Here is a 27,670-nt window from a genome sequence, read left to right as displayed (position 1 = left end):
GAACATATCTGACACATTTCTGTTGAGAGCAGAACATTTTATTTCTCAAAACATGTCTGAAAGGAATCTTTGAAGGCTGGTTGATAGATAAAAGCAAAGAATTGTATATTGAAACCAGGCTTTACGTCACGTTGAGTGGCATCTGATAGAGCAGAGGAAATAAACAGAAATCCTTTTGTATTCATTTGTTCAGTTTATGGTGAAGACCTGGATAGATGCAGACTGTTGGCAACAAGCATTCAGGTCTTCAGACAGCATCATTGACACATGAGGAGTTGGAAACTAGGCAGCTGGGCACTCGGCTGAAGAAGGGAAAAAGAAAAGATTAAGGTGATTAGTGCATAACATCACCCTTTTATTTTCACATAAAACCTTTTGAATGAGGTAAAAAAAAAAAAAAAAGTACCATTTCTGGGAAGGAAAGCAATGTTTTCAGGCAGGACTCCAGTCTCCAAGGAGAACTGCCTGAACTTCTCCAGCAGGTCAGCGCTGAGGTCCATGCTACGGCCTGTTGAACCACAGGAGATCAGTCTGCATGAGTGCACTGAGCTGCTCAACACATACAAAGGACAGAGTGTTGCATGGCTATAATGACTACCTTACCATAAAGTTTGTTGACAACAGTGAGGACACCCCCCTTGGTCTTAATGGTGTGAGTGAGGGCGTACTCGTCATACTTCACATCCACCATGCGCATGTCGTTCTCGTTCCCCCAGCCTGAAGAAGTGAGGGGGGCAACAGATCATGTGACAGCAGAAATGCAGGGGATGGCTTAATTGTAAATGTTGCATGCATGCCTCTATGTGTATTTATGTGTGCGTGTGTATGCACTCACGCTCACTTGTGTACGTGAACTTTCCAGGCATGTCAGTCTTCTTGGCCAGGTTGTTCAGTCTCCAGCAAGAGCCATCAGAGCTGCAGGGAAACCATTAAAACATGAAGTACACACCGAAAAAAAATGTGAAAATGGCTGAGTTTAACAACCTGGGCCCACCATATTGTACTGCCCTAATGTTAGCTAGCTAGAGTTGGCGACATAATGTTAGCTAGTATTAGCAATGTTAACGTTAGCTAGCCAGCATTACCAACGTTAGGTATTGCGACAAACTGGCAACCACTTGAGGGGACAGACGATTCAAACAACAGCGGTGTGTTGACGGGAATGCAATGGAAGTGGCGGGTGAAATGCCACATTTTGTGGCTAAATGTTATCAATAACATCTTTAAAGCAGAGACAATTAAAATGGGGATTCTTTTACTACATTACTAGGAATAATAGGGCCATAAGCAAACTTAAAAAGAAAAAGGAAATTGCAAAAGCTCATTTTAAAATGAAAAACTATAGTTCAAAATTTTTCAAGTAGCAATATGTAAGAATGTGAAGAAATAACAGTTTTAACATTATGTTGAGGACATTTATGTATTGAGTTGCAGAGATATCTATTGAAGTTAGCATGCTAACCAGCCAGCCGCTACCCAGTTTGTACCTTAAATGTTGACTGTCTGATAGTTAACAACGCCGACACTCCCCCAGTACTCCCATTCTGGGCAGAGTCAGCTAATACGACCGTTAACTTAGCTAACTAGCCAGTGTCAGCTGCAGTTAGTAGCAGTTAGCGGTTACTCTGGCGATATGCTGCACCCTATTTGTTGCCAAGTCATACATATTGCACCTTTAAAGTAATAATAATATTTTTCTGTTTGGACTTTTAACTTGAGTTACGACCCAAAATATCCTCCATATCCCTGTGTGTCCTCTCACACTCACTTGAGACTGGAGTATGAGAGGTCCATGTCCCCGTCTGCAGTTGGGGTGAACATAGCCGTGCCCACCTTCATGCTATCTCTACGGTTGACAAACCACTGGGCATTAGTGGCGAATCCAACCAGGTACCACTTCCCTGCCATCTATGGACACACACACAAAGCGAACATAGCAGAAATGAAATGTATACACCACATATCCCTAAAGCAACAGTCACTGCGGCCTGCATTTAAACAACAGGGTGCATTTAAATAACAACCAGCTACCAGCACTATACTGAGGCGAGACACCACATTTTGAGAAAGCAGCCTTTAAAGATACCTATTGTAACATTTTGTGTATTGCACTTTTCCTGAAATTGTTTAGAAGTACAAATGGGGCATCATCTATCAAATACGTGCTAATGTGCATAAATATTCAGAACAAAAACAGTACACGGCTGTTTAAATGCATTTTGCAAAATAAGCAGGAAGTTAAACAGGTTTACAACAGTCAGTCAAAGTCAAATGCTCTTTACCTTTCTTATTTTAGCTAACATAATGCATGCTATCACATCCTGAAACAGCAAATCCTTTCTTTTGACAAATGTTCAGGCTGCAACTGTTGTGAGGAAGAATGGAACAAAATGCATACAGCCTAAAATTAAAAAAATTATGATAATTCACGTGTCTTACCGCCTGTAAATTAAAATCTGCCTGTGGTACAACATCAGAAGAAACCGTCCAGGAGCAGAGCAGGGCTCCCAGCACCGTCAGCAGTAAAGTCATAGCTACTGATCAGTCGCAGGAACGATGATGGAGAAGAGTGTGGATGTAGTTCAGTCAATCTGTTGTTCAAGTCCTGCCTGACAACCCTTTATATAGTGGAGAGTGAGTTCCCTCCCAGCCAGCACACACACATACACCCACACCCACACAAACCCTGGAGCTGGGATGGGTTCGAACACGAGAAGCTTCAGACAAACATACACAGCCACAAGGGAAGCTTAAAGTCCTGCCAGGGCAGGGTGCAATCAACCGTGTGAGATGTGAACGCATGACAGTGGGCACCAGGCAGGAGAAACATGCCAAGAAAAACTAACTAACTAAGGTTAGGTAGTTAGATAGAGTTGGAAAGGACTGTATTTGACAATGCAGTTTCATGTTGCAGCCTCCTATTCGTGAGTATGAGCAGTAAAAACACAGTAACCACGAGTGGTAAACAAAGCTGTGGCTGCCCTCCAGTGCTTTCTGTGGCAGAGACCACAGAATAAAATTTGTCCGTCAGCAGTTGTAATAGCAACACACAGAGACAACACAAACGCCCCTGCAGATTGGATTCCTAATGCATCAACATTGGGTGAGCTGAAATGCTTTCCTGGGAAACTGTGGTGTCTCGTTTATGGGTTTAAAGTCGGTAAATACTTCCCCCTCCTCATTTGTCAGATAGATGATGAATTAGTCTGAGTGCAGGCGAGAGAAGACAAGTGCTGTTTCCAAGGTCAGCTCACAATCTTTCAGTTTACTCGAAGAATGGAAGTATAAATGTGGTATAATTTAACTCTGTCTGCTGATTGACATCATGTGATAAGCTCAAAAGCACCAGGACAGCTATTAAAGAGACCTTGAGGTGAGATTCATCGACTGATCTGTAAAGGATAAGTTCACCCAAAAATGAAAATTCAGTCATTATTTACTCACACCCATGCCGACGGAAAAGCCGAGTGAAGTTTCATAGTCCACAAAACATTTCTGGAGCTTCACAGTAAAACAGCATTGCAGCATTCTCCAAGTAGACGGGGACTTGTTTTAAAACGTAAAAAAAAAAAAACAGCTGAAAGAAAGCATGAAGTCTCTGAAAGCGTTGAGACTGACTTTCTATCATGAATGCATGAGGGTGGGTAGATAATGACTGAATTTAATTTTTTTGGGTGAACTTATCCTTTAAAATTCAACCGTTAAGCCAGCAAGGACACAAAGTCCTTTTGTAAATACAAGCAAACAAAATGTAAACAACAAATAAATGATGGTGTTTTATTATAGATTCAGCTACCCAGCAGCTTATAAAGGGGTTCATATCACCTCGTCTTCACCAGCTGCATCATTAAAGCAACACACACATTAGTGCATCAAAAACAGTATTACACATATTCTTGAAAAATCTGCATCATGAATACTTTTAAGTCTTGTACTTTAAGTACATTTTGATGCTAATACTCATGTAACATTATGATTGATTACAGTATACCGTAAGTAAAGTAAAAGTACTTATTCCACCATTGCTCTGTGCAGGGATCTCAACCAAATTGCACAAACAACATTTCCAAACCTGTCAGGGTTTGTCCAGATTTCTGATCTTATTGTGACTTTCACGTAGGTTGGTCAGAAGGCTGAGCCCTCGACTTTCTGCAGGATCTGACCTTCGCTGCACAGATGTGAATCCAGGAGTCGTGATGAGGAGAGGAATATGTTGATAATAAGTTTGGAAGTGCAGAGCAGGCAGATACACGCCGCAGTACAGAGACTCCTCCGACCTACATACCTTGCCAGTTTAAACAGGATACAAGTATTTTTTACTTGCACTCTTACAAAAGACTGCAGCTGCAGAAATCAACTGAGGGCATAAATTGTCTCAACTAGTAAGAAATGTTCTAATTATTGAGTCTGATGTGAAAATGTTTTGGTTTTAAAGAACATAACGCAGAAAATATGCTCGGGGTGATTTAGAATTATTAAACATCCAGTGAAGTTTACTGTTTCAGTGCACTGCTCTCCTTTTAAGAATAAAAGTTTCTTGTTGATTTGTTAAATATACATCCTGCCTCTGTTAGATATCTGTGTTATCATAGCTGTCATATATTGGTATCAGCATCGACCCCAAAACTTCGGTCGGGCTCGTTTTCAGAAAAGATTGATTTATTCGAGTATAATGCAGATTTATAAAAGATAAATTAACTGCTCTTGTGGTATGAAATCAGTTCAGTGCTATTTCATGTTGGGAAAATGGGAAAAATTGGAAATCCTCTAGTTATTCCAATTTGGGATTGTTTACACATTATTCCAAGATTGTACCTCCACTGCCAAACTTATGGTCACGCCATAGAAAAAGCCTCTGTGTTCCATATTTGTAACAGTTTGTTCAGTGACAAACTATTTCTCCCCTTCTTGATGCACTAAATCAGTTGAATTGGAGTTGAGATTGGATTTTATTTCAGTACAGCTGCTTTTCTACTTCTATAGTTCTTTTTAACCAAGTATCAGTTTCTCCCCGTTGCTCGTCCCTATCGCAGTCTGAATGATATAACCTGAAGGTTGCATAAATCTTAAAATGTGTGTCTTTGGCTCAGCACCAGTAAAATGGAAGAAGGTGATGTAACGAATTAAACTGTCAATCATCACAGAGAAAATATGAAATATTTTGTCAGTTGCCCAAGGCAGTCACAGACGCTGTGTTGAGACATCTGCACTGAGTGCCAAGGAGCTCCGAGGCAGACGTGTATACATACACACTGTACATATATACCGTACTGTACATTCATCAAAGGCAAGTGAGAAAAAAAAAAGAATGAAAGGTTGTGATAATAAAGTTAATGGAAAGATTTGAATTAGGAGATTCTCAGTCATAGATCATAGATGTTCATTACACCCTCGAAAAGTGTCTTTCAATCCTGCCCTGCGTGTTTAAAGTGTTTCCCTGCTCTAACGCACCTGATTCAAATAAATGGGTCGTTATCAGACTTCAGCAGAGCTTGATGACGAGCTGATCATTTGAATCATGCGTGTCAGAGCAGGTAAAGTCCGACAGTATTAAAGTGATAGAATGAACAATAGACATATGTTGATTTTTCAAGCTACAGAAGTGGCCTGAGGATGGCACTAGAGTTCATAGAGTGACCAACATAAAAATAGTTTGAACTTGGGTCTCATTTTTGAGCAGCACGAATGTATAAAATGTCACGGTGATGCTTGGAAAACAAATTAAAAACATGAATATTCAACAGCAAAATAAATGTAAACCTGAACTTATCACATAATATATAGTAACATCCTGCATTACTACATTAAATCATCATTAGGAATGCATTGGTTAACGGCTGTGTGTAACAATTTGTAGAAATGTACATGAATAAATCACTTTTATTGGCCGTATGTGAGCAGATAGTAACGAGACGTGAAAATGGGACCTACCCCGTCTGTCTTGGTTGCCTCTACAAGCCTGTGGATGATTTGTTGAAGTTGTTCAGTGCTGGACTGTGGATTTCCTAACAGAGCAGCAGTAGCTAACGTTAGAAATGGAGTCAGCTAACATAAGTTCCACAGAGCCCCTTTACACAATACTTAAGTGTATGATTTGTACCCTTATTTTAAGGTGTTACTGACTGAGTTGAAAGTGAAGTTAAACGAACCACCACAGGTCCGTTAGGAATCACCCTCCTGGGGCTGACATCTGTACCACATTTCACTTCAATCTGAGCAGGTGTTTCATTGTCTTGACGACAATCATCTTTAGGCACTACGGGACCAACAAAGGTCACTTAGCTAATCAGACACTGTAATGATGTTTGACTGTAGGTGAACCACATGGGAAACTATAATGAGAAATTAAAATTAAAATTGGAGTTGCACGATATCATTAAAGAGCCCCTCCACACGTTTTAAGACATAAATGACAACTTTCTAATGTGGCTGCCATGGTTTGTGCAGAAAGAAAAGTATAATTACCACATTGAAATCCTCAAAAAGGCACCTACTCTGTCTGCTTCATAAAAAATTCTATTTATTTTATATTATTATTTAACTGCTGGACTCAAGATGTCTCCTACTTCACTGTAAAGTCCATTCTCAGTGTATGTGCACTGGAGACTTCATGTTTCTGCATCACTCTTGTGTTTGCTGAATATCGGATAAGAATTGGCTTCCAGACTATTTGTGATGTCACAAATCATGCCAATAGGTCAGCTGTATGCAGCATGTGTCTACGCTGATGACTGTCGCTATTGCTAGCTTGTTAGCTCAGTTAGCTGCAGCTGCAGTAGCGGACCACTGGGGGAGTGTTGGTGTTTACACTCCTAATACAGGAGCTTTGGAGATTTTCAGGCCCGGTGCCAGTTAGCATGCTAACTTCAGTAGATATCTCTATAACACAATACATAGCCATCCTTCACATAACGTCAAATCAGTTTTGTCTCACATTCTGTTAATAATTTCAGTTAATTTTATGAATGTTAGTAGCACATATTGCCCCTTTAAAGAAAAACTCTTTAAAGAGTTACGAGTTGGTCAGCACCCATAGCAACAGAAACTCAAGGACTGCAGGTGACACCATCAACTCCCACTTTTATTAATTTTTAATTTTTCAAGCTACAGAAGTAGTTTGGCCTCAGGGTGGCACTACAGGAAAACACATGGATACATAAAGGTCAAGAGAGTTCATATCAGCATAAGTTTAATGGGCTGAATCGGCTACCACCAAATCATTTGTTTTATTATTATTTTTAATCTATTATTTGAGAGATGTTGTGATCGTGCTACAGCACTATATTCAGAAACAAAGCACCATGCTACACATTGAGCTGTCAGTCAGGACGTGCTGTATAATGTCAGATCTTTGTGGACACGACAGAGATGCATCAGTAGCTCAAAGGGCAGATTTTTACCACTGTTAAAGGTGCAGTTTGTAGTTTTGTGGAAGAATTTGAATAAACAAACTGACCTTTGATGACAACACAGTTTCATACTGTTTTACTTTGTTTATATGTGGCAGACCCTGCCACCTTTCTAGCTTCAAACAGTGTTCTGGAGACCTTATTTTCCTCTGAGAACAGCTTGTTTATTCAGTTATGGAAAAAATTAATACTTCTGAGTTTGTATTATTACCTCATTCATAAATGTTATAATTCTGACCCTTTAACAATTAGATTAAAATACATGTTTATGACAGACGTATGGATGGACAATAGGTATGCTAGACAGCTTAAAATATTAGACATGTTCAACCAGAAATATTCTAATAATGTCATGTCTTATATATTTTTTTAACCTGTAATATCTGATAACTGATTGTTAAACCCTGGCTGAGCCCATCAGTGTGGGTCTATAGCCATGAGGTTGTAATTCACAGACTGGCCTGAGGGTGGCACCAGAGGAAAGACCATTAATACCACCTGACTGACTCCTGAGCTGCTGGCATGGAGGTCAGAGGAGATGGAGACACCAAATAATAATCAGTTGATGGACTGAGTGATTTAAATGGAGGAAATGTATTGACTTAAACAGCTTGATCGATGGCTCCACCCAAGATGTGCATTATACACACTGATGATGGGAAATAATGGAGAGTGTACGGAGTATATGGAGTCGAGAGATAACAGCAGGGCACACAGACTGTTTAGTTATTCTTTTATGCTGCGTAAGGATTAACAGATTTACTCAAACAAATTAAATGTTGCACATTATAATGGTGGACAGGACTGTGGCCTTCAGCTTTATGTAAATAAATACATAAATAATGTCTGTGACTGACTCTTTACAGAAACAGTCCCTGCATGACTTAAATGTGTTGGCCTGGGCAGTGTAAAAGGAGCACCACTGGTTCTATGAGACAGCACAGTGCAAAACCCATTAGATTAAAAAATCAATATCAGAGCACTGCAGACGAGAATATGAAGTAAATACAGGAAAAACAAGATTGCATCAGTCATAACAGTAAAGATGACCGAAGCTGCTGCAGGATGTTAATACTTAACACTTACTCACAGGGGTCAGATAAAGTGCTTTGTGCATCTGTGCCAGTTTTTCATGCCTGTTTTGTTCTATCTGATGCTCAGTGAACCGTCTAAAATTAGGTTTTATAGGAGTATGGGATATATAATCTCCCCAGCACGTCCCAGCTCCACCCTATCATTCATGAGCAGAAAAATATTCCAGTCTGCTTGACAGAGAGCTAGCACGCTAACATGCTAACTAATGGAATGTTTTGCTGACATGCATTTAGTTCATAGAAGCAGAGTCCGAGCTGAGCCTGACAAAGTATATCAGAGGAAGTCTGACTGCTGAGCCTGAGCGAGTCTGAGATGTTCTGAAACCACAGCTCAGTCTACTGTGTTGCCAGATTGTGTTGCTTTCCAGCCCAATAATTGCTTAAAATCTGATCAGAGTGATTAAAAATGCCCTTCCCCGCTAAGTGTTTTTACAGTAATGATGATAATTAATCTTCATAACTCAGAAGATATGAAGATATATGTCAGAAGCATACAAAAAAGGTGTGCTGAGTGACTGGATGTGTTTGCATAACTAATTAATACAATTTATGAATGATGATTTTTTTTTTTTTTTAACATGCTGTAACTTTCATGTACTTAAAATCAGCCCAACTCAGCTTAATCCAGCCCAAATCCTGTCCACTCACCCAAGCCCATTTTACCCAGTCTGGCAACACTGTGCACAGAGAATTGCTGTCGTAATATGGGCTTTTTAAAATGTCTGCTGCCACCCTAAGGACAAGCTTAGTTTTTCACTTTTTCCAAAGTTGTTTGTCCCTTTTTCATCCATCGTCTGTCCTTTTGTTTTATAGGTGTGTTAGTGAGCGTTGTCAGCGCTCACTGAGCTGGAAGTGTGGCTGTTGCCCTTCATTTACATGAACACCCTTCATTAAAAACAAGGTGAAGATTTCGTATTTCATTTTTTAATTGACATGCAGTCAAAATTATTTCAGTCAGACAGCACAACTGATGTTCACTTTCTGCAGCTGGAGAAAATACACAGTAACATGGCAGTGCCTGCAGCCTTGTGTCTATAGGTCATCTCCTCAAACAGACAATTGTGCAACAAATGCCAAACACAAGAATTTGTTGTAAGTAAGCAATCGACATCAGAACCTTGATGTTTCCCTGCAGCTTCTATTGGAGATTTTAATATATAATATTAAAAGGCTGGAATGCAATAAGCATCGGAAGTCATCAGCTGATATATCCTAAGAAATCTTCACACACTCTGTTTTAACAGTCTGTTATCATCATGTTACTGGAGAGTCTAAAGTGAAACTAGACCAAGTCAGTGAGGCTGGAGCGAGGAGAAACCGAAGCATCTGCCATGGTGAGGAACTCAACCCAGTTCTGACAGAAGCCACGTGAATACTCTCCTGTGTCGACGACGAGTCCCCACAGGCGCCTCTGGCCCGTTTTGTTCCTCAGAGCCAGCTGAGACTCTCGCTCTGTCACATTGAAGCTGATATTCAGAACTTGTGACACCAACAGGTAAACCAATCCACCTGTGACAATGATGCTGTACCAAGCACAGGTGAAACAAAGTGCCGTGCTGTAAACACAAAAAAAAGGTGTAAAACAAGGGTTTGCCAGGATAATCTTTCAAGTTCCTTTTTCTTTTCACCTGTGAAACAATGGGGCAAACAAAAGTTTTGCCAGGTGAAATTTTTTTTTGCCAGGATCATTTTTCTAATTTACTTCTTTTCATCTGTGAAAACAGGTATATATATATATATATATATATATATATACATATATATATATATATATGTATATATATATATATATGTATATATATATATATATATATATATATATATATATATATATATATATATATATATATATATATATGTATATATATATATATATATATATATATATGTATATATATATATATATATATATATATATATATATATATATATATTTCACCCTGTGTTCAAAGATTATAAAATAAAAAAAAGTAAAGTAAAATATGTTTAAATAAAAAAAGCCAAACATGTTGTGTTGTCCCCTGCAGCCTGTGGCGGAGACAGAATATGAGACAGTGGTGTACCTGGACTGACTGTAGACGGCGGGGCAGTAGAAGAGAGCCGTCATCAGATACTGTCGAGGACAGAGGCTGCCGAGCACCAAACTGATCCCATACAGAGCGGTCGACACGAACACAGACAGGGTCAGCAGGAAGCTGCGGTGGTTTGCCTGTCCAACACAGCTGTTTATCCTACAACACCTCAACACACACACACAACACACACAACACATGGACCAGTCAGACATGATTAGAGCAGCAACACACCGCTGGATACTGTCTGTAAAATGATGACATGGCAAGATTTATTTTTTTATATTTGAATGACTTTTGTGTAATTCCAGGTCATATTATTTCACGTCTTTTTGCACAAGCTCATGCATCATGTCGTGGGTAGTTCAGGAGTTTCTGTCCACCATGAACAATAAATTATTGAACAGGAAAAGAGAACTGGATATCCACATTTTGTTTTCAGCTTTTAGGTTATAAGTCTTATAACATCACCTAAACTAGGAGACTAGTTTAAGCATAGGCTCAAGGTTTCAGACTGTTTAAGCCCCATTAAGTGATGGGTTCATCCTGCTGGTGCATTTTTGGTTGTGTTGTGTTGGTCCCAGTATACCTGCTTACAGGTCTGGTTTAAATGTAGATTTAAAGATACTTTTGCTGAGAACTGTTTTCACTTTTTTCACCTTTGGAAGAAAGCAGTTCCCCACCTTAGCGCTTTTCTGACAAATCAATGCAATTCAAATTGCTTTACAAGTGATTGACAAGCTGTAGATATGTCAGAAACTCAATTGTCAAAATCTATCAATCTATTGAAATTACACTTAAATGGCTGATTCATGTCAAACATCATAAGAGATTGCTGTTGTTAACCAGTGTTTCTCTCTATTCACGTATTATTCTTTCCTTCATTTTTAATGCAAAAACAGCCTGCAGGTGACCTGTAACTGACCCTTAGATGGAATACACAATATATCCATATCATATAGTGTTACAAGTTCATATCAGATATCACTGACATTATCACTGAAAATAAAAAAACACGTCTGTCAAAGGAAGCAAAAAATGCCATTTTGTGACCTCAAAATACCCCTTACCTTGCTGATGTTGTTATACCTTGACATTTTTTGCATGAATAGAACGACGAGCTCCCAGGCGTTCTAACGAAGAATGGCATGACTGTACAATTACCTTCACACTTTGCTTAGCTGTGTTTGTAAAGTTTAAGCCTTACGGGTTAAGGAATATCGACAGGTTTAAACTTGGTATTAGATGATCTAATGGGTAATTTAAGCCTTCCTCTATCTTGTATACTGTGGATCAAAAGAGGAAGTAGATGGAGTCTTTGTATTATGTTTTATGTTGTATTATAATTCTATTTTCATTACAGAACAGTATAACTGACTTAGAACTGAGAGGAAGAGATGCAAGAAATATATAAATGTGTATATAAAACCTAACCCACCAGATGCAGTGGTGATCCAGACGCTGCACACAGGATCCGCATGTTCGACAGTGTCCGGCCCGTGGGGGTCGCATTATTTTGCACACAGGACACCTGCTCCATTTTGCTTTTGTGGCCTCTTTTGTTGTCTGCAACTGAGGTGCAGTCTCCGAGGGGGAGGAGGCTGCTGATTGGACAGATCCATTAAGGTGTGTGGAGTCCTTGTCAGCCTCCTGACTGTAACTGAGTCCTTCATGTGGGGAGGTGGTCACAAGCCCGGGGCCTCTCTTGGTGTTAATAAGAGAGACGATGGTGAATATCATGCCAGCGGTGGCAGTGCACACCTGCAGCAGGCTGACGTCACCACGTGGCAAAATCTCTGTGATGAAGAGGTAATACATGTAGAAGAGGGAGAAGAGCGAAAGAGTGAGGAAGAAGAGGGTGCGTCTCCTCTTTCGGTGTGTGGCGTAGTAGTACCACAGCACCAGGCCGGGCAGGGCTGTCAGGATGATGATACCCAGCAGGTAGTGCAGGGCCGCGACCTGCAGCAGGAGAGGAAGCAGCACCAGGGCCGGGATCATGGAGATCTCCAGGCTGTCAATCATGGTGCCAAGGACGGCAGACTGACGTCCAGCTTTAGGCGGTTTGCCTTTCAGCCACCTACAGAGAACAGGTCATCAAGTCATCATCACTGTGACTAATACAGAGGCTCTCTTCATCACTGGAAAGTTATTAGTGTTTTTTCTCTGAAATCAGTGTTGCTGCTTTGACATAAGTAGTTTTTTCTTAAATAAAATACTATTCTCTGCTTTTTTTTCTTCTTCAAATTACAGCATTTACAGTGAAGCACTCATAAAGCTATAATGACATATGAATTAAGATATCAAGTTTTTATTTTCATTTTGTGAGGACATCTCAGGGAAAGTTTTCTTAAAGTAAAAGCCAGACTGTGGTAACTTGATAAAGCATACATTTGTTAAGGAATATGCAACTGAAATGAAATAACAAAGGTTTGAAATCTAGATTTGAATTGGTGCCACATTAAAGGGATAGCTTTGGGATATTAGCATGCTTGTATTCCCTCTGAAAGTTAAAGGGGAGGTTGGTACCACTCTCATGTCTATCAATTAAATATGATGCTACAGCCGTGAGCGGAGCAGCAGCAGACCTGCGGGAGGGGTGCGACAGCTGAGGAGGTCAGATATCTGAGGCAGAGTGGGACAGGTCTTGCTTTATATCTAACTATAAAGCAAGGAATCTCTGTCTGTATGTTATTCACATATCTCGAGAACCACTCATCAGATCCACTCCACACCTGCCAGGTGTGTAGCTGCAGACCGAAGGAAGTGCAGTGTGAAATTTGGACACATTCAATATTAATACATTTTGAGTTAACAGCGAACGGCAAGCTGAAGCTGGGCTCACATACAATTCCTCTCACGTGATCTCGTGGGGAAGCAGACGTAAATAAAATGGAGATCAGCGCGGTACAGCTTGCTGTAGTAATGTGTTGCAGTGAGAAAAAAAGAAAAGCTAAAAGTTTAACCAGTCTAGATAAATGAGGAGACTTGCAGCGTGGGTTTTCTATTCTCCAGCAAGAACTGGAGGTGAGATATTGAGTTTTCTGTCAACAGTAGGTTGCTAGCTAATGTTAGCCTCTAGGGCCAGGACCATCAGCTGCTCCGAGACGCCTCTCTCATTGGACGTTGTGGTCCGGCTCGGTTATCATCCAGATTTTAAATAATAAATATCAAACATGTTTGATATTATTGGGGCAGGCCCGATGGGTCCGTGAGCAGCTCAGGAGGAAGCTGGATCTGTAAACCTATTTACATTACCAGACACTCTGCACTGCACTGGTCCATAATAATACTGCCAGTAGGTAAAAATGCCAGTTTGATGTTTCACAGGATGTGTTGGACTACTTCTTGTCTGTGAGATGTTGCAGGCAGCCAAAATGAGATCCCAGGAGGTTACTGCGCCCAGACAGGAAGCCAGGCTAGCTGTTTCCACCTGTTTCCAGTCTTTATGCTAAGCTAGTTAACCAGCTGCTGGCTGTAGCTTTATATTTCACTGCCAGATATGAGAGTGGTATCAGTCTTCTTATCTAACTCTCCAGCTTACAATGTGTTTCTCTGTTGGCTACAGCTTTACCATTTGTGACCTATCAGACTATAAAACATAAATTTGAATTCGATGATGATTCTTGGTTGACATCAAACAAGACTGTCACTTACAGGAACCTTTAAAGAGATATTGAACCAAAGTATTTTAGTAACAAATACTTCACTTAGATGTGAATAACATTTAAGTCAAGCAACACTAGACTTCTTTTACTTTCCAGTACTAGTATAGTTTAGTGGTATAAGCACTGGCCCTTAAACTCAAGCCCTTCATACCTGTTAAAAGCTTCATCCAGATCTTCACAGTCACAGCAACATCCGTACTGGTAGATCTCACACTCACAGCAACACATAGGATCATCAGGCTCTGGAGGCTTTAACTTCTCCCATTGCATAATGGCCTGCTAAAGATGACTTCAACACAGAAGGCCATCATTTTAAAACTCTGCACGCTAACCACGAACAGTAATAGCACATTAGTGTCTGGAAAATGTTCAAATACGTGACTTATTACTGCATAACATAAACATTACCAAACAAAAACAACACTCAGAACTGGAAGGCTTTACATGATTTCTGTGCATTCTCGCATGGGTTGGCAGTATTCTGTAGTTAGCATCACACGCTCGCTGTATGCAGCAAGCACACACGTACACACAAACACACACAAACACACACACACCCTAACTCACTGTAGGTTTGAGATACTAATTTAAGTCATTTGTGTTGAAATATTGTACTTTTTACATCACTGCATATATCTGACAGCTTGAGTTACTCATTAATGAATTAAGTTATGAGTTCTGCACATAAAAAGTATGAAAAGTTTATAAAATCATGTGTTTTTAAAAATGTAACAACCCAACAGTATATGCAATAACAGCTGGAACGAATAGCCAATTAGTCGATTGAAAAAAGAAATATTTTGATAATCGCTGAAGTAATTTTTCATGCAAAAAATATTATACTTTCTATTTATTTTTCATAGTCTTGAGAATTATTGGTTAGACAAAACAAACAGTGAAGTCATCACTTCGGGCTCGGGTAATTGTGACAACCTCTCACTGTTATCACTCGTTTAATGGAGAAAATAATCAGTAGATTATAAAATAAGCATTTCAAATAAGCATTTCAAATACTTTTGCTAAAGTAGCCAAGTAGCATTGACCTCTCGCTTAATTGTCTCTTCGTGATTAAGACGCAATAATAATGATGACAAACATCATGTTAAAGGTCTATGTTTGTAAAAGAGCACAGAGGAACAATGATCGTAAATTCAGTGATGATTTAGTGATCTCTAACTTAAGTGTTACTTAACATGACACACACGGCAAAAACACACATCTGCAGATGCAATGGTGAGTGTAAGATATACAAGACATGGAAACAGATGACAAACAGATCAAGTCTAAATCTAACGTTATTTTCATCATATCTATATTTAATTATTTTAATGTTTGCATGTTTTTTATAAAAAAGAAATAGGTGAGTTATTATAAAAAATTCAAGCAATCCTCAAGTATCATTTTTGTGAGGTTCAGCCTAAGATGGCTTGATGTTTATTTTTGCCTATTTTTAGAATGATATGCTCTCATACAATGTAATCTGGTCCCTGTCTTAATAGGAAGCTGTCAGAGTCCAGTAACTGCACTGACTGAATTCTGCTGTGGTTTTTGATTGAATTTCATAGTTACTGCAATTTCTACATCGCTTTCTCTCAAAGATAGAGCGAGAGTGAACACAGAAACTTTGTCACAAGATGAAACAGACATTTAAAAGTTACATTTCAGTGATAACTCAATTGTGGCTTTAAAGGGCTGAATAAAGTTAACACTTTTACTGCTTTCAAGGATATAAAACCTCTGCAGTCCTCTAAAAACAAGCCACTTTACATTATGTTTCTAAAACCAAATAACAATACACACTTAAACAGGTTACAGCAACTTATGCTGGACTCAAGCTGTGCCTGTAACTTACAAGATCTGTTTGTTGTAAAAAATTAATCATTTCCAAAATCAGAGGATTCTCAGTCCCCAAGAGCTCCTAATGTAATTTGTTGAAACAAGGCCACAGCGTCCACAGGGACAAACTATCTGGGCCAGCAAACCCAAGTCCTCAACGCTCGGAGATGTGCTTGAGTTATTGTCAGCGTGAGTTATTACTTTAGTCTGGTTTAAAACTTGGGTTGTCGTAAGAATTATTAAAAAAGAAGAAGACATAATGTATCCTAATTTAACAGTTTCATATCAAATTGCATTAAAATAATCACTGTTATTCGCCATCAATCACTTATTTAACTCTTAATCCAAATGTTCTAGTTAAAAGAAAAACCTTTTCTCCTATAACTTACCTTTAGTCTCCACAACAAAAAATACAAAAAACATCAAAACATGCGCTCTAACATGTCAGATTTACTCTTTCCAGGTAAAAGTTTCTTGATCTTCAGAAACTGCTGAAGAGGAAAATGATGAAGAAGATGACCCCTTGTCACCAGGCTCCCTCTCTGAATGACCGAGGGAGACAGCAGCCTACTTTCTCATCAGTCATTTGTGATGAAAAAGGAAATTGGCATGTTTCTGCTGTGGTGGTGAAGCTGCGGTGACACCGTGTCAGTGCAGTGAGATGGTTTTCAGTTCTTGGATTCCCACGGTGGAAGTCTCCCAACAGAAGGCGACTGGGATTCCTCCTGACAAGTGGTTTGATATTGTGTTGCATCTGCCAGCTCACTTTCCCCAAGACTATCCTCCTCACATGTCATTAAATAGTTCACAAGTCGTTCTCTAGCACAGCCGACTTCTGCTCCACGGCTTCTATCAGTCACCATTTGAAGTTTTAACACTGGCATGCTTGGTAAATATAGGCGCTACTTCCAGTGGATGAGGGAGCCAGAGAGCCAAGAGCCTTTCATTGCTCGATCCACAGCTGACAGGCTCTGTTGAGGTGTTCAACAATCCACACTGAGCTGGACCAGAGTGAGCATGAGAGGCATGACAGGCACTCATAGATGAGAGAGTGAGCGATGATCCTCGGGGCAGCCCCACCCTCTGGGATCATATTTCCTTCCACAGAGCAACCTGGAAAACTCTGGAAGACTCTGGTGTGTGCGCTGCTGTTAACAGAGCCCGTGCTTCCTATACACGACTTTGTGTGACTTTTGTGACAACACTGGATGCTAACAGTGTCAACGTGATAAGTGACGCCTGCAGGGAGGTTTTCTTTTCCAAATACAAAGCTCCTCCTGCATGTGTTAGGAATTTGGATTCAGATTCTTGCTCATGAACACGCAGAGAGCTTGTCTGCCAACAGAGGAGCCTGAACCCACTCTCTACTCTGCTCCTACACTATAACAGTGAATATGAGTTAGCTGACGGTAGGTAAGAGAAAAAATGTGGAAGAAAAACCGGTTAGACCAGTTAAGGTGTGAATTAAGTGGTTAGACACATTTGACTACGAGTGACAACTTAAAGGTCCAGTGTGCAGGATTTGAGAGGATTTATTGGCAGGAATAGAACCTGATACTCATAATAACTTTTTCATTAGCGTATAATCACCCGGAACTACGAATTGTTGTGATTTCATGACCTTAGAATGACCCGTTTATATCGACAGAGGGAGATATAAATGGCGGGGTCCACCATGTTGCGTTGACGTGTTTGTACAGTAGCCCAGAACAGACAAACCAAACACAAAACAGAGGGTTTTTTCACGATTTTCTCGTTTTTAGCAGTGACCGTAGAGGAGGGTGAGACAAAGGGGGGAATATAGATGCCACTTATTCTTACACATTTGTCCTTTAAAATTAAAAAAATAATAAATTGGCAAAAACAATTCCATTTAAAAATGTACTGCAGTAATTTAGCAGACCCTGAAGGTTTTAATTTTTGTCATACAATTTCAATTTTCTCAACTTAATCGAGTATGATAAATGCATCTTTTTAAAAAGTATCCGTCAGACATTACAGCTCGGAGAACTGGAAAAACACACTGGCACCTAAAGGGCGAACACTGAAATTAATGAAGTAGTCAGAGACATGCAGCAACTGCAAGAGTGGTCTGTTCGCTGACATTAGAGACAAGATCATCAATAATTACATAAAAGAGTCTATTATTCTGGTGACATAGATGTGAAGGAATCTGCCACTTTCACATGAACAAAACCATAATCTTTAATGTGTTCTTTACACACACACACACACACACACACACACACACACACACACACACACACACACACACACACACACTCACACACACTCACACTTCCTGCCAGTCATTACAAACTGAGGAATGAGTGAAGGAGAGAGGTGCATTATAAGCGATAGGCTGGTATATTCTCAGACCACTGAAACCTCTTAACGTCTGTGCTACTGTGAGTCTGACTGGACTGAATCAATGGAGGCAAAAAGATGCTGCTCTTGCTCCTGTGGGTTTATGCCTCCATTAGTCTTGATGGAGCCCGGAACCCGAGATACCGGCTCTAATCTATTTTGGAGGAATTAATGCTGCGAGTCGTAGATGACGGGCTGAAGATTACTCATCAGCAAACTGCAACAGAGGCTGTGTTTCCAACGAACAAAACACGACGAGTGAACGTACTGAACAGTACTGAGCATTTCACTTCATTGTACAGTGAAATGCTTTGTGCTGTCACGTGTGATTAAATGGGCTTTCCCTGCTCCTCTTTCTTGTACTCTTCATATCCCTCCACATTCCTGCACAGCAACAGCAACATTTTCATTGCAGATGAGTCAGGGATCAGCTAAACTAATATCATCCATCTCTGAATGGACCTCTGTTTTAGGTTTAGAAAGTCATAAAGTTGTGACAGGTGTGTTGTGGTGTTGTTGATCCTGCTTTAAAGGGACTGAAAACTCATGTTGTCAATTAGGTTACTGTGAGTCATTAGATATTATACTCTGCGCACAAGTTTCAAACAATTTGGGTTATTTGATACGATAGACTTTCATAAGTTTTGGTTCTGCCTGTGTGCTTCTCGCCCATCTCAAGTGGGCGGGACTCCCTCGAAATAGGTGATGTCACATACTTCCAGGAACCAATCAAATGTAGTATCATCTGAATCAGAATATAATGACAGTTGAGGTTTCCTTGTCAATCAAATCTGACCAAACCTGATTCACAGGTGATGGTGGAGCAGATTAAATAATACGATTGTTTTTTCCAAAACTTTTTTAATTGTTGCACATTTAGTAAAAAATCTGAAATGTCCATTTAAAGGTGCACTATGCAACTTTTAACAAGCCCATAAACAAACAGGGACAGTATTTGTAATTCTCTTCAATTTGAGGAGAAATCTGGTCTCGGACCTCAGCTGGTACCATCGTTTGGCCCAGATTATCTACGATGTGACAGATTAAGTCTTAACCCTCCTGAATACGAGTTTTTAGATGTACTTGACAGTCGAATGTTTACATTTTAATGGCGTGTATTTTGAGTTTTGGTGGGGTGTGACTGTCTGTCTAGAGGTCAAACTTGAGTTTCAAGAATATAGGAGGAAAAAAGTTACATAGTGCCCCTTTAAGTATTTATAGTTGCAAGTTTAAAGTTAGGCACAGCCAATATTTATACTCAGATTAGAGCTTTTCTAAAAAATGTTATGTAAATGTATTTTATTAATTCGTTAAATGACCTAATGCCTTATGACATATGTCTCTGGGACTGGATCTAGTCCAGGGGCTGGTAGTTTAAGGATTTAAAAAAATACTGTATGTCAATCAGGCTGAATTTTAAGAATAAAAACGTGACAAACATGATCTTTACAATATCTACATTTGAGGTGACAGTGTAGATGTATAGAATAAATAAAGAAAATAGTCAAATACTTCTCAGTCTTAATATCGTACTGTGTGCAGGGGCTTCAAGGAGGTGTTGATAGACATTCAACATACCATAGTGTCATGAAGTGTTGGGTGAAGTGTGTCAAATTCTTTTCCTTAAAAATATATTCATGTAGAAAATTAGTTGTCAGCAGTCAGTCTTTTCCTGTCAGCCTGCTGTTACTCAACCAACATGTGTGCGCCACCTTGAGGTGAAAGTCTTTCACTGAATGTGTGCTTATGAGTTGCAGCAGTCAGTAACAGGAAAATAATATAAATATGACTTTATGGGCCGTCCCATCAATTGTGAGAAAGTCATTCTAGAGTGAGCTTTCAGACGTCCACACGATTAACTTTAATAATTTCTTTACATTTATTTCAGGAGACAGTAACGTACAATGAATATAATAGTGAGACATCTGTTACAACACAACTCTAACAGAATCATTCATTCACAATTTTACACATAATATCAAGTATATAGTCCACAACATCATGATCACACTGAAGAGGTAAGAGGTGGAAGAATGCCTTTAACCCCCTGATAAACAGCAACTCGCTGCATCTGTCCCTTTACCCATGTGCATGTTCCCATTTGATTTAAAATCTGAATTGATCACCGTCACATCTGGGGGAAAAGAAACTTTACACTCCTTGTTGCAGCTATTAGTTAAGTGCAAGTACAGCACCTGATCGAGGCCCACTGATTGCAACCACAACATGATGGAGTACTGATCTCTAAGTGCTACGCAATGGGCTGAGTGAAGATGTCTGCAGAGCAAACCACATCTTCAGGTGTTTAAGGGGAATCCAGTACTGAAGAGTCAAAAATCAACAAATTAAAATGGACATTTGTGCAGGTCGTGGAATGTTTAAGGGGACGTAAACATCGAGGAATAAAGGAGTTCACATGACTGAGGCAGACATTCAGAACACGGGCCATTTAATCTGCACTATGTTGCACTGCACTGGGGTTTGGATGTTTGGGAGAGGAGCTGAGACGCAAGAAACTCATTCCTCCAGGGTCCGGAAGGAGTTCTGCATGTCCTCCAGCAGCTGGGCGAATTCTGCTTTGATCTTAGCTTCTCCATCCTTGACAGGGTCCTAAAGAATCAAACGGACAAAAACAGGTGTTACATCAACAAACGATGAGTTATTATCTTGACTGATTCACACAAAATAAAGAGCAATCATGTACCTTGAACTTCATGGAGCTGATTTTGTACAGCGTATCTCCCATGTGCTCCTTGATCATGGACCAGGTGATTTTGTTGTCACTCTGTGCTGTGGACTCCACAGCGTGTCGGGCCATGTCGTAAAAAGCAATCATGTTCGAGAGGATGCCAACGGTTTTGTAGAAAGGACAGAACCTGTGTGTAGAGACAGAATGATGGGTGAAGCTCACAGTTTATGTAATAAGTCAAATTTTATTTAATGAAAAAGTGTAGAATTTAATTAATTTGTGTTTTTTATCTTTTTTTCTATTTATTTATTACCTCGAGAGGCTAAATGTTTTTCCATATATCAATGGAAATGAATTTGTAGGATCAAACCTTTTGTTATCACATATATGTTGTGATGACATCTGTATATGTTTGTTTCAGGATGTATAGATCTGATTATGTATTTTGGTTTATTTGTTCTCTGGTGAGTTACCTCGTATTTTTGTCAATAAATTCTAAATTAAAAAATACATTAAGGAGAAATATTTACAGACATATCCCCTTCACATCCACTAATGATTGGATGTTGCTACCTTGCTTTACATTAAACTAATGGACCACAGTAGTTTTTCTATTGTTACCATAGAAATCACTTACAATACATTCATTTCTACGCTGTACTTGTTTGACAGTTATCAAATGCTGAAGGCTCACAGCAATATTTTCAAGAAATGTTGCTGACTTTTTGTTCTTGTGAGAAAATTCCTTTTTAAAATGTGACTTAAATATGAAATCAAATATGAAAACTGTTGTGGAGCAAAGACGGGGCTTCTTCATTGTTTACAAGATTGAATGTGTTCATTGTGGGTTTAAAAAAAGAAAAAGAGGTGGGAGAGCCATTCAGGTATGCGATGGTAAAGATATGTGTTTTGTGGTTGGTGGGATGTTTTGTCTTCACCTGTCATAGGGGGTGTAACCATTCTGCTGCAGGAAATCATCTTTAAGGAGCTTAGCAACTTCTAGAGTGATCTTGTCGCTCTCAGCGAGAGAAGCCTGTGAACACAACAACATTTTTTAGTTGTTTATCAACCAGGTTAGCATGCAAACTATTTAAATGATTAACTCTATTGTTCTGATAAAAGCCCTATCTATAGAACACAGATGTAACACATCAAAAATATCAATTAACTTGCAGTACAAATGCATTTTTGGGGAACATTTTGAGGAAAATGAAAAAAAAAAGGCAGATATCACATTACAGTTTGTCAGCCACTTGTACTTTCATTAAAGATGCTTTAATCCTCTGACCTTCATTGGGTACAATTTTGAGATAGACTAATAGCAACAGTGCCATAAATATACACAAACATAGCCAGTGTAAAGCCACTATCTGGAGGACACCAGCTGCAACTGTATGCATCCAGACAGAGTGAGATCAATGAGCTCTTCTAAGTATAAACAGTGATATCACATGTTACATGTGGCCAGAAGTATGCAGGAATTTTTATTTGCGTCGACTAGACTATATTTGTTACACTTTTTTCTATTTCTGCATTTCACAGATGTTGACTGACATCGTAAGTTGATTTTCAGTCCACAGTTTGTGGTATATCATGTTTTATAATCTTAACCGGCCTCACCTTGCCGACAAGCTGCACGATTTCTGCCAGGTCCTCCTCCTCCTGGAGAATCTCCTTCGCTTTTGTGCGGAGAGGAACAAACTCAGGGAAATGTTTGTCATAATATTCATCCAGAGCTCGTGTGTACTTGCTGTAGCTAATCAGCCAGTTTACAGAGGGGAAGTGCTTTCGCTGAGCCAGCTTCTTGTCCAAACCCCAGAACACCTACGAAGACGAAAACACGAAAGATTGACATGGATGTTGAAATGATTAAAAAAAAAGGAAGCCAAAGCAAAATGTTTAGATGATAGGACATGACGATATGAAGAGCCACTACCCATTACTTACCTGAACAATTCCCAATGTGGCTGAAGTGACAGGGTCTGAGAAATCTCCACCAGGGGGTGACACACTAAAAGGAATTCACAGTATTTGAGGAAAAGCCAGGTCAATAATGACATACCTTAAATACCTAGAAACAATAACGCTAATTTATGAGGTGTAGCCTGAAAACACCTTTTTTAAGTTCCACTAGTTTGCAAAAAGGACAATAACTTGGAGAAACTTAAATTTTGGACGATGAGGGTTTCTAGCAGGCACCAAAAAGAGGAGTTCTGCAAGTTAAGCTCAAATTATGATTTTTACTGAAAGGAACTGAAAGTAACAGCTACTTAAAGGCAGGAAATGTATTTTCAACCCTTGGTCTACTTTGTAAATATGTAGGTAGGCAGTAATAGTAGTAGCAGTTGCTGTGAGTAAAGGGAATGCATACGCTAAAACGTTCAAAACCACTAGTAGTAAGTCATTTTAATGTACCTACTGTAAGTCAGCTTCAACAAGTATGTGCTGCTTTGTGCTTATATAAAATCAGACTCACGCTCCCACAATGCTGACACTGCCCTCTCTCTCAGGATTTCCCAGGCACTTCACGCGACCTGCGCGCTCGTAGAAGGAAGCAAGCCTGGCGCCCAGGTAGGCAGGATACCCACTGTCTGGAGACAACGACACACACAGTTGAGACGGATTCACAACAGGCTGTCTTACAGCATCTTTATAAATACACACACAATGAATCATATGTGTCATGAACTTACCAGCAGGCATTTCTGCTAATCTTCCAGAGATTTCTCTCAGAGCTTCGGCCCATCGAGATGTCGAGTCGGCCATCATGCTCACATTATAGCCCATGTCTCTGAAGTATTCGGACAGTGTGATACCTGCAGAGGTAAATATATTTAACTAAAAATGCAACGATCACAAACAGGTTAGATGAAAAGGCAATTACTAATGTTAACTACTTCATCAATCAGATGTTTTAAAATTAACTTGGTCTAAAAGGAAAATCATGTAATGGTATTTAAAATAAACAATGAGAGTGTATAGTGTGAATGGTTGGTACCTGTATAAATTGAGGCCTCTCTGGCAGCCACAGGCATGTTGGATGTGTTCGCAACCAGCGCTGTTCTCTTCATGATGCTCTCCACTTTACCATCGACCTCCATAGTAAGCTGTTGGGCAGGAGCAGTGTTATCATTATACAATGTGAATGGACTGAAGATTTGCTCTCGACAAATATTTAATAAAATCACTCAAATTTCTCTCAAATAATTTATTGTTTTATAACCTTAAAAAAGCAGCTGAAAGTGATCCAGTAAAATACATTTCCTTTTTCCACTTACCTCGGGGAAATCCCGCAGCACTTCAGACATTTCATTTCCACGCTCTCCACAGCCAACATAGATAATGACGTCGCTGTTGGAGTACTTGGACAAGGACTGCGAGATCACAGTCTTTCCACATCCGAAGGCTCCTGGTATAGCAGTGGTGCCACCCTGCACACAACTATACAGCACCAAGTTCATGTAGTTTCATATGCAGCTAACAGAATTTAATAACACAGCATAAAATAAGTGTTGAAGACTCATTTTATTAGTGTTGATTAAAGAGTAAAATAGAGGCTTAAGTCTTGACAATCTCAAAAAATACTAAATCAGAAGAAATAGTCAACATGAAGAAAAGGCGACAAAGGAATACACAGTATACACAATATAGTAAAATACATTATGATTTCTACTACAAGCACATAAAGAAGCAGCTGTTTAACGTCTATAGTTATGTAGGTAGATGAGTGCATAATGTTCTCTCAAGGTCTACTCACGGGAAAAGTGCGTCCAGAACTCTCTGTCCAGTCAGCAGTGGATGATTAGCAGGAAGCTTCTCTGTGACTGGCCGGATTTGTCGTACTGGCCACACCTGCAACGTGGTGAACTTCTCCTTCACGCCTTCAAATTCGAGCTCTAGGACCACATCCTGAATGCAAAAAGAGCAGAAAATCAGTTTGATGGAAAAATTCTGATCCAACAGAAAAGTTTTTTTGCTCTTGGACAAACACTCACAGTGACGTCGTAGTGTCCAGGTGGGGCGAGGTAGGTGACAGTGCCTCTGTTGCGAGGTGGACACATCAGCTTGTGCTTTATTAAAGAGTTTTCATTCACCATGCCGTAGATATCGCCACCTGTCACGTGACTGCCAACCTGGAGAGGAGATCACTTGAAATTAGTCAGAGCAGTTGCACAGGACAGACACACACATCACACTGAAAATTGTGTTTTTCATACCCGAAGACTCTGACTGGGGATAAACTCCCATTTGATGTCTCTGTTAAGAGCACCAATGTTTACTCCTCTTGGGATGTAGATACTCTGAGTGAGGTCATTGATGTCTTTTAGTGGACGCTGGATACCGTCAAAGATGGAGCCCATGATTCCTGGTCCCAGCTCAACAGAGAGGGGTTTCCCCGTTCGAAGGACAGGGTCACCGACGGACACGCCAGCTGTAGCAGCACGTTAGGGAAAACAAAACAAACTGCAAACATGTTTAAATTCACACTCCCGTTTTCTATCATTAAAGTAGCTTTAAAAATGTTTTAAACATTGTTAATGTTAACTTAGTTTTAAAGAAGATCGTGACTTGTTTTGTCACATGTTTAACAACAGAGGAAGGTAATATGGCAGTGGAAAGGATACATGTCTCCTCATAGACCTGGATAGTCGCCATGTCGCCCTCTAAACGAATGATTTCTCCCACCAGCTCACTGTGACCGACACGAACCAGCTCATACATGGCTGCTCCTGCCATCGCAGTAGCTGTCACCACTGTTGATTAAAACAAATAATTAAACTGATACATCGAACAAATATTTTGGAGAAGGACTATTGCTCTGTTTACATTTTGTACTTGCACAACATTTAAACAGCTTTGTAAATGTTGTATTGTTACATACAAGAAATGTAATAGCTTAAAAAGCATGTACAATACCAAGAATATATTTAGATACATGTAATTTGCCTTAAAAAAACCCAGTGCCATTCTTCACAGACTGCTACAAACTGAGGTGAAAAGGGATGTAAACCTGGATAAATATTCTGTTTGATTCAGGGATGAAGTTTCTTGATTTGTCAGGTATTCTAACAAAAACATTACCACCTGGTTGTTTTACCAACATACAGTTTGTCAACTGATTTTCCAGAAGATGACTATTCTGTTTACAGCGAGTGGCTTTTGACTGAATAATGTAATGTGGTCATTTGAAGAGAAGGTCAGTAAACCAGACCTGGTCCAGAAACACCATGCACATATCCAAACCGGCTCTCTCGATCCTCATCCTGGATCTTAGGGAGTTTTGATGTATCCATCTTGATTGTTTCTGTCCTGCAGAATCCCTGGAGGAACAATGTAGACACAAACGCTGTCAGCTCATTTTAATTGAAGACACTCAGTAGACAAACCTTTCACGGCTAGCTTATGATAAGCAGGCTAACGTTACAGGGCAAATGTGTCAGCTTACACGGGCTTTTTCACTCAGTCTACTGCTTCAAACACGATGATGAAAATGACATTTATATGAGGTCTATACCACATTATAGAGTGCTCTCTGGGAAATGAATGGCCAAGCTTGACACTGAAAGGTCACTAGCTAACTCAGCTGAGGCTGCGAAACCGTACATGGATTTCCCTTTAACCCAGGGTTAAAGATAGGGTAAAGTAAGGTACTACAGTTCGTCGGAGGGGATATGTTTGCTAGCCAGATGGTAGCGTAATGTCCGTACTAGCAAAGCTGATTTATGCGTGTGCGCGTATTAGTCAGGTAACAAGCTAGCAAACACTAGCTACCTACATCATCATCACGAACGGTTATTCACGCAATAATAAGTCCAAGACTGGAAGGACTTATCACACTCTACTAAATCCAAACCCTCACATTACAAGAAGTACCTTACCTTATCTAAATATACAGTTCTCCAGGTTTGTCTCTAACGTAGCAGGCAGAGGAGGAGCTTCCTGTGCTAATCACCTGCCAGGCACCGGACAGTCACGGGAAGAAAACATCTCCATTGTGGCTCAACCGGTTTCCTCCATTCCACCGTGGTTGGCTTAATCTGTAGAGCCAAGATGGCGTCCGAGGCTCTGCAGTTTTCTAGTCGACGATGGCTGTGTCTCAATTCAGGGGCTGCAGCCTTCAAGGCCGCGGCCTTAGCGGTCCACGAAGGCCGCGGCCTTCGGACAGACCTTGAAGGCCACATCCACCGCTGTTAAATGGGACGGTCTAGCCTTCGGAGTATTTCCTGGTTGCGTCACCAGGTGTTCATGCATTAAAGTCTGTTTTGGTTCAAATCTATCAAACATGTACATTTATTTGTGTGTGTACAATGTGTCAAATCTGAATTGAATTATCAACATTACAAAATAAACATGAACCCATTGGTGAATAACAACTATGTTTACCATAGCATTACCAGCTTCACGTATTTTAACTGAAAGTTAAACTTTGGAGGTTTTATAGTCTCTTGAAGTTTAACATATCTGGCGTTGGATGTTCAAATGAGTAAAAACCGAGTATAAACCCATTACTTAAATTTAAATGTCATGTCTGCGCCAC

The 27,670-nt window shown here is 39.8% G+C and overlaps 2 protein-coding genes across 4 annotated transcripts; both read right to left on the bottom strand.

The window, feature by feature from the left end:
- Positions 1-80: 80 nt before the first annotated feature.
- Positions 81-14,510, bottom strand: LOC141007400 (palmitoyltransferase ZDHHC23-A-like). Of its 2 annotated transcripts, XM_073479760.1 has the most exons (9): positions 14,392-14,510; positions 12,014-12,652; positions 10,567-10,734; positions 9,822-10,059; positions 1,769-1,908; positions 836-915; positions 604-717; positions 407-508; positions 81-302 (listed from the first exon to the last, which is right to left on the bottom strand). In XM_073479760.1, exons 1-9 carry the CDS (start codon positions 14,508-14,510, stop codon positions 283-285), a joined length of 1,620 nt encoding a protein of 539 aa, XP_073335861.1. In that variant the 3' UTR covers positions 81-282. The 2 variants fall into 2 exon arrangements, with proteins under 2 accessions (XP_073335861.1, XP_073335862.1); XM_073479761.1 differs by lacking the exons at positions 9,822-10,059; positions 10,567-10,734; positions 12,014-12,652; positions 14,392-14,510 and adding an exon at positions 2,440-2,540.
- A 5,788-nt stretch (positions 14,511-20,298) lies between these two features.
- On the bottom strand, positions 20,299-27,099 carry LOC141007461 (V-type proton ATPase catalytic subunit A-like). 2 transcript variants are annotated; one of them, XM_073479827.1, is made up of 15 exons: positions 27,012-27,099; positions 26,345-26,453; positions 25,758-25,886; positions 25,350-25,564; positions 25,128-25,265; positions 24,890-25,041; positions 24,411-24,573; positions 24,131-24,239; positions 23,826-23,948; positions 23,609-23,723; positions 23,080-23,143; positions 22,753-22,956; positions 22,071-22,165; positions 21,148-21,319; positions 20,299-21,053 (listed from the first exon to the last, which is right to left on the bottom strand). In XM_073479827.1, exons 2-15 carry the CDS (start codon positions 26,424-26,426, stop codon positions 20,961-20,963), a joined length of 1,854 nt encoding a protein of 617 aa, XP_073335928.1. In that variant the 5' UTR covers positions 26,427-26,453; positions 27,012-27,099; the 3' UTR covers positions 20,299-20,960. The 2 variants fall into 2 exon arrangements, with proteins under 2 accessions (XP_073335928.1, XP_073335927.1); XM_073479826.1 differs by having other exon boundaries at positions 20,870-21,053; positions 23,609-23,948.
- Positions 27,100-27,670: the final 571 nt, after the last annotated feature.

The sequence above is a fragment of the Pagrus major genome, chromosome 13 (assembly GCF_040436345.1).
Source record: "Pagrus major chromosome 13, Pma_NU_1.0".
Lineage (NCBI taxonomy): Eukaryota > Metazoa > Chordata > Actinopteri > Spariformes > Sparidae > Pagrus > Pagrus major.
The sequence above is the reverse complement of the archived record's forward strand: the minus strand, read 5'-3'. Positions and strand labels throughout refer to the sequence as shown.